At 40.0% G+C, this 7581-nt stretch overlaps 1 protein-coding gene across 1 annotated transcript in view; it reads left to right on the top strand.

Moving 5' to 3' along the window:
• Positions 1–7581, top strand: part of KANSL2 (KAT8 regulatory NSL complex subunit 2) — a 34471-nt gene that overhangs the window by 20613 nt on the left and 6277 nt on the right. Inside the window, exons 6-7 of the mRNA XM_023515369.1 lie at positions 2194–2212; positions 3173–3426. Of these exons, the coding sequence (XP_023371137.1) occupies positions 2194–2212; positions 3173–3426 (273 nt within the window). The remainder of the gene's footprint in view (positions 1–2193; positions 2213–3172; positions 3427–7581) is intronic.

Genomic DNA, 7581 nt, shown 5'->3' with positions numbered 1-7581 from the left:
CCCCAGGTGCATGTGGCTGGTGCCCTAGCCACTGAGCCACAGGCGCCGAGCCTGTTTGGATTTTCTTAAGCTAGAGTGCAAATTTGGTTATTCCCATTAGATTCACATATTTATTCATTTGATCATTCAATAAACAATTTGTTGGCTCGGCGCCTGTAGCTCAGTGGTTAGGGACCTGGCCATAGACACTGGGGCTGGCTGGTTTGAACCCAGCCTGGGCCTGCTAAACAACAATGACAACTACAGGGTGGCAACTGTGGCTCAGTGGGTAGGGCACCAACCCCATGTATCGAGGGTGGTAGGTTTGAACCTGGCCTTGCCAAACTGCAACAAAAAAATAGCTGGGCATTCTAGGGTGCCTGTAGTCCAGCTACTTGGGAGGCTAAGGCAAGAGAATTGTTAAAGCCCAGGAGTTGGAGGTTGCTGTGAGCTGTGATGCCATAGCACTCTACTGAGGGTAATAAAGTGAGACTCTCTCTTAAAAAAAAAAAAAAGAAAAACTGAGGCATGAAGATCTCTTGAGCTTAAGAGTTGGAGGTTGCTGTGAGCTATGCTGACTCCATGGCACTCTACCCAGGGTGACAGCTTGAGACTCTGTCTCAGGGGAAAAAAAAAAAAATGACAACTACAACAAAAAAATAGCCAGGCATTGTGGCAGTAGCCTGTAGTCCCAGCTGCTTGGGAGGCTGAGGCAAGAGAATCACTTAAGCCTAAGAGTTTGAGGTTGCTGTGAGCTGTGATGCCATGGTGCTGAGACTCTGTCTCAAAAAAAAAAAAAAAAAGGGCGGCACTTATGGCTTAAGGAGTAGGGCGCTGTCTCTATATACTGGAGGTGGAGTGTTCAAACCCAGCTTGCGACAACAAAAATAAATAAATAAAGGTTTTGTTTACTTTGTGTCATCTCCTGTTCTTTTAAACAACTGGGACCGTTTTGTCTTCCATTTGGCAATTTGTAGAGAAATTTTTGGTTGTTGTAACTCAGGGATAGGGGTGCTACAGATGACGGATAGAAGCCAGGGATGCCATATAAACATCCACATCCATTAAGGAATTACCTGGCCCACAGTGTCAGTGCTTGGTTGTGAAACTCTGCTTTAGAGTTTAGCTGTTTCCAAGTACAGATAGAAAAAAAATAACTTTATTAAAGATTTATTTGATTCAAAAAACTAAAATGTTTACTAGATTTTTAATTTTTAAAAAAATTGCTTTAAAATTTTTCAGAAAAATTAACCATAATTATATAACCCTAGTGCAGTCAAATTTATAAAAATTGTGTTTTCTCATTTCAAAGAAGCCCAAGTTGAAAGTAACATTTATTTGGCTGATTGCATTGGCTCACACCTATAATCCTAGCACTAGGCCTTTTTTTGGGGGGGGGGGGGAGGAGACAGAGTCTCAAGTTGTTGCCCTTGGTAGAGTGCTATGACGTCACAGCTCTCACAGCAACCTCAAACTCACACGTTGAGTGATTTTATTTCCTCAGCCTCCCAAGTAGCACTAGCACTTTGGCACTTTGGGAGGCCAAGGCAGGAGGATTGCTTAGGCCCAGGAGTTCAAGACTAGGCTGACCTAGAGTTAGATCCCATCTTGAGAAAAATGGAACAGTTAGCAGGTGTGATGGTATGTGCTGTTAATCCCTTCTACTCTGGAGCCTGAGAAAGGAGTATCACTTGAGCCTAGGAGCTTGAGGTAGTAGAGCTCTGTTAGGGTTGTGAGCTATGATGACGCTAGTGCACTCTAGGCTGGGCAACAACAGAATGTTATCCGGTTTCAAAAAAAAAAAAAATTACTAATCCATAGAAAATAACCACTTCGTTAAGATTTCAAGAAATGATAATACTTGCATAAAATGTATTTTGTAGAGTAACTTAAACTCAAATTTTATCTAATCATGATTTTAGTTTTGATTGATTGTGTAGAGCAGTGGTTCTCAGCCTATGGGTCATGACCCCTTTGTAACAATGAAAATACATCCTGCATATCAGATATTTACATTATGATTCATAACAGTAGCAAAATTACAGTAATGAAGTAGCAACGAAAATAATTTTATGTTTGGGGGTCACCACAACACAAGGAACTGTATTAAAGGGTTGCAGCATTAGGAGGCATTAGGAAGATTGAGAACCACTGCTATAGAGCTTTCTTTGCCACTTTGGAAATTGGCCTATTTTGTCCTTCTGTCCTTAACAGAAGTTACAGAATTCTTGGAGTATTCCTGGAGTACTTTTGGAGTACTTGTATTTTGTGATCCTTTATAAGCAAACTAATCTTCCTCATAATAGGACTCCTCTGTTAACCACTGTTTCCTTTAAAAAAAATAAAAGGCACGGAAATTGTTTTTATTTCTTGTTAAGACATGATACTTAGTGACTATATCTAGAACTCTTGCCTCTAAGTCAGTGCTGTTTGAAACACATAATCTTTGCAAACAAAGTTCAAGAAGTTACTGTAAACTTTTCTAGTCTGCTTGAGAGAGCAGAAAGTACATTTTATCTCTTGACTCTTGGAAGGGATTGGTTGGGTCTTCTGCAAGCTATTTGCCTTTACCAGGACATATTTCTTTTGAGTATGTATATATTGCTAGGAGTGTTACTGCTACTTACCTACCACTATCATAACGGTGAACAGGATTAGTGTCTAGTTTAAATGACTAAGATCTTTCAAAGGAGGTTGAGGACAGGTTTTTTTTTGAGACAGAGCCTCCAGCTGTCCCCCTAGGTAGAGTGCTATGGCATCACAGCTCACAGCAACCTCCAATGCCTGGGCTCAAGCGAGTCTCCTGCCTCCGCCTCCCAAGTAGCTGGGACCACAGGCGCCCGCCACAACGCCCGGCTATTTTTTGGTTGCTGCCGTCATTGTTGTTTGGCAGGCCCGGGCTAGATTCGAACCCGCCACCTTAGGTGTACGTGGCTGGCGCCTTAGCCACTTGAGCCACAGGTGCCAAGCCGAGGACAGGTTTTAAATTACTAGTCTAGAATTAGATGTTAGTAATTGACATTTATTTTGAGGAATAACTTTAAAAATTGCTAACCACATTTTGTTTTCTACATTAAATGTAGCAATAATTATCTGTATAATCTAGGCTTTTTGTTTTATATGGCAGGCAACTCTCTTGTATTTTGTACCTTGGTTAAATCCTGTTTTATTACCCTTGACCATTTTTCTACAGATATTTGTCAGGATACAAATCAGGTTCTCTTCAAATGCTGTCAGGGTTCTGAAGAGGTGCCCTGCAACAAACCAGTTCCTGTAAGCCTCTCTGAGGATCCCTGCTGCCCACTGCATTTCCAGTTGCCTCCTCAGATGTATAAGCCTGAGCAGGTACTGTCTGTGCCAGATGATCTGGAAGCCGGTCCCATGGATCTGTACTTGAGTGCTGCTGAGCTTCAGCCCACTGAGAGTTTACCTCTGGAATTCAGTGATGTAAGTTAGAGAAGCCCTGTCTTGTTGGCTCTTGAGATAAAGCCTTATTTCTTAATGGTGAGAATTGGTTAGTCTAGAAGGACCGTAGATAGAAATGGGAAATTCGATACAGGTTGCAGTATTGTTTGCTCAGAGTAAAAATAAGGTTTGGGAGGGCATCAAGGGTCTTTTTTTACTAAGAAAGACATACCAGGATAGAGTAATTTCTGAAAAAGATAGTGCTTTTTCTTTTCTTTTCTTTTCTTTTTTTTTTTTTTTTTTTGAGACAGTCTTACTCCATGCTAGAGTGCTGTGGCATCAGGCTAGGTCACAGCAGCCTCACATTTGTAGGCCCAAGTGAATCCTGCCTCAGCCTTCCACCACAATACCTACCTAATTTTTTTATTTTTTTGATATTTTTAGTAGAGACGGGGATCTTACCCTTGTTTAAGTGGGTCTAGAACTCCTTCATATAGGGGATCCTCCCACTTTGGCCTTCCAGAGTGCTAGAATTACAGGAGTGAGCTACTACACCTGGTAGAGGAACAGTGGTATTGAGAATATACTTTTTTTTTTTTTAAATACGGAGTTTCACTATGTTGTCCTGGGTAGAGTGCTGTGCCATTATAGCTCACAGCAACCTCAATCTCCTGGGCTCAAGTGATCCTCTTACCTCAGCCTCCCATGTAGCTAGGAGTACAGGCACTCGCCCTAACGTCTGGCTGTTTTTAGAGACAGAGTCTGGCTCTAGCTCAGGCTGGTTTCAATCTCCTGAGCTCAGGCAGTCCACTGCTTTGGCCTCTCAGAGTGATAGGATTACAGGCATGTTCTGTTCCTTTCTTTCTTCTTCTTCGTTTTTTTGTTTTTTTTTAAATAATTTCTCTTTTTTAAAAAATTTGTTTGTTTTACCAGTAGGTTTTGGAGAAATAAAAAAAATTGTAAATTATCTGGGGCTTATCAAATTTTTGATTTTTGTTTTTCTTTAAAAGGAAAATACAGTTTTTTTGAGATGAGGTCTTTGTTTTCCAGGTTGGAGTGCAGTGGTGTGATCATATCTCAGTGTAGGCTCAAACTTCTGGGCTGAAACAGTCTTCCCACCTTAGTTTCCCGAGTAGTGGGGCCAACACGACCTGGCTAAGAAAAATACAACTTTTTAATAACCTTGATTATAATTGCCTTTTTTTTTTTTTTTGGTGGAGACAGAGTCTCACTTTATAGCCCTCAGTAGAGTGCCGTGGCATCACACAGCTTACAGCAGCCTCTAACACCTGGGCTTAAGCAATTCTCTTGCCTCAGCCTCCCAAGTAGCTGGGGCTATAGGTGCCCATCACAGTGCCTGGCTATTTTTTGATTGCAGTTTGGCGGAGGCTGAATTTGAACCCTTCACCCTCGATATATGGGGCCAGCGCCCTACTCACTGAGCCACAGGCACCACCTGATTATAATTGCTTTTTATAAAATCTATTTCATACAGTCATAGAACATAAGCACTACAAAGTACCCTTGGAGGGGCACCCAAGAAATGAAAGTAGCCTTGAGATAGAGGTTACAAGCTGTCCCTGAGTTAGAAATAATCTGATTTGGCTCGGCACCTATAGCTCAACCGGCTAAGACGCCAGCCACGTACACCTAAGGTGGTGGGTTCGAATCCCCAGCCCGGACCCGCCAAACAACAATGATGGCTGCAACCAAAAAATAGCCGGGCACTGTGGTGGGCGCCTGTGGTCCCAGCTACTTGGGAGGTGGAGGCAGGAGACTCGCTTGAGCCCAGGAGTTGGAGGTTGCTGTGAGCTGTAATGCCACGGCACTCTACCCAGGGGTACAGCTTGAGGCTCTGTCTCAAAAAAAAAAAAAAAAGAAAGAATCTGATTTACGTACAACTCACATTTATGAACAGAAGCTATTACAGTAAGTCTTGGGATTGCCAATATCCAAATAATGTACGACTGGCACTTAGAAATGGAGCTATTACAGTTACTAGGTAAATTTACCTGTTCCAGCTTACATACAAATTCAACTTAAGAACAAATCCACAGAACCTATCTAGTTTATAACCTAGAGACTGCCTGTACATACTTAAGTGCTTCCTATACTTTTCTAATGAGGTTATGTTGAAGAGAATAAATGAACAGGTAGCCTAGATTGATAGACAGATTTTTGTCCACTTGCTCTTTATGTTTGAAGAAAACTCAGATTTATCTTCCTTGAATGTAGTAACGTGAGCAGCTTTATGAACTTATTTCTGTTGCACTTAGTTCAATGATTGTTACTTGTTTGTTCCTCAGAAAATATTAAAACAAGATATTGGACATTATGAGATGTTATCATAGGTATTCTGATATTTAAGGAATCTTTAAGAAATATTTAAAATGTATTGTCAAATCTGTTAATTTTTAACTTGCGGTGTGAAGTTTTCAAAGAACGCATGTATTAGTTTTGAAAATTTAGTGGGTTTTTAAGACGAGCCATTGTTAGTCCAGGCACGATGGCTCATTCCTTTGAGTCTAGTACTATGGGAGGCTGAGGGGGAGTTGATCTCAGGAGATGGAGACCCATTCTCTACAAAATATGGAAAAATTAGCTGTCCATGGTGGTGTATGCCTGTAGTCTCAGCTACTTGGGAGACTGAGGTAGGAGGATTACTTGAGCTGGGGAGATATAGGTTGCAGTGAGCTGTGACCATACTGCTGCACTCTAGCCTGGGTGACAGAGTAAGTCTCTGTTTCTAGAAAAAAAAGAGGTTTGGCACCTGTGGCTTAGCAGCTAGAGCACCAACCACATACACCAGAGCTGGCGGGTTTGAATCCAGCCTGGACCTGCCAAACGACAACTACAACCAAAAAATAGCTGGGAGTTGTGGCAGGTGCCTGTAGGCCTACCTACTTTAGAGGCTGAGGCAAGAGAATCGCTTAAGCCTGAGAATTGGAGGTTGCTGTGAGCTGTGACGCCACAATACACTCTACTGAGGGCGATATATGAGACTCTGTCTCGGAAAAAAAAAAAAAAATTAACCTTTCTTGCTAGAGGTTTAAAAATGATATGCAGCTATTTGTCCTTGATCATCTGCTATGTTCATATTCACGTACTTTTTGGTAAATCGTATTATTCTTTAAAAAATACAGTTTTATTCTTTATCATTGGGGTGTTAAAATTCTCTAGAAAATGTTGAAACAAAATATAGTTTAAAGAACTTAATTTTTGTTCTCCCATAAATTCTGGATATATTAGTGTAAATTAATATAAAATTTGGTACAAAAATATTTCTGAATTACATGAATTTCACCAAGCAGTCTTAAACTCATTGCCTATGTGTAGTTATTGTTTCTATCATTTGTTAATGATAACTTCTGACAGTTTATGGCAAGACCAAGATATTTTATTTTAAAAAAATTCTTTTTTTAGGAAGGGATGGAAAGAGAGTGGGGAAAAGTAGGCAGGTATCAGATATTTATATGTATAAAAATGTTCAGCCTTCCAGTTTGGATATTACATTTGCTTGTTTTCTGTGCTTTGAACCAAAGATGTTTGGCAAGTAGCACCTTAATACCTTAATCCTGTTACTTGAGTTCCTTTTTCTCTTTCTATTTTTTGATGGTTTTTGATTTAAGAATGAAATATGGATTCTTTGTATCCTGATAATTTAGTCTCTAAATGTTCTTATGATAGAAATTTTTGCTGATCCTTTTATTTTAGGATTCTTTTCCCAGTTTTAATTTTTGTTAAAGAGAACACTGTGTAAAAAAGGCCCTTTCTGTATTTATTTTTCTTTGAAAACATTTCTATTCTGTTATCATCTTGAAACTTGAATTCCTTTTGCTTCAGAGCTTAAATTACAAGTATAAAATAATTGTACATAATAAAAGAATTGGAGAAAACAATTTATAGTTTTAATGGCATAAGAACCCTGGTTTCTGTGGTTAGTATGGAATTTTTTCAATATCTCTGAAAATAAATGGTAGATAAGGAGAGACGGCTTAAATTAGACAGCGTTAAGTCTTAGTACTCTCTTTCTGCCTTTCTTTTCTTTCTTTTTTGAGGTAGGATTTTGCTGTGTCGCCCAGGCTGGTCTTCAAATTCCAGGCCTCAAATGGTCTTTCTGCCTTGGCCTTCCAAAGTGCTGGAATTATAGGTGTGAGCCACTGTGCTTAGCCTAGTAGATTCTTTTTTTTTTTTTTT

This window comes from Otolemur garnettii, unplaced genomic scaffold (genome assembly GCF_000181295.1).
Source record: "Otolemur garnettii isolate 467f Iridium unplaced genomic scaffold, OtoGar3 scaffold00070, whole genome shotgun sequence".
In the NCBI taxonomy this organism is placed as follows: domain Eukaryota; kingdom Metazoa; phylum Chordata; class Mammalia; order Primates; family Galagidae; genus Otolemur; species Otolemur garnettii.
The sequence above is the reverse complement of the archived record's forward strand: the minus strand, read 5'-3'. Positions and strand labels throughout refer to the sequence as shown.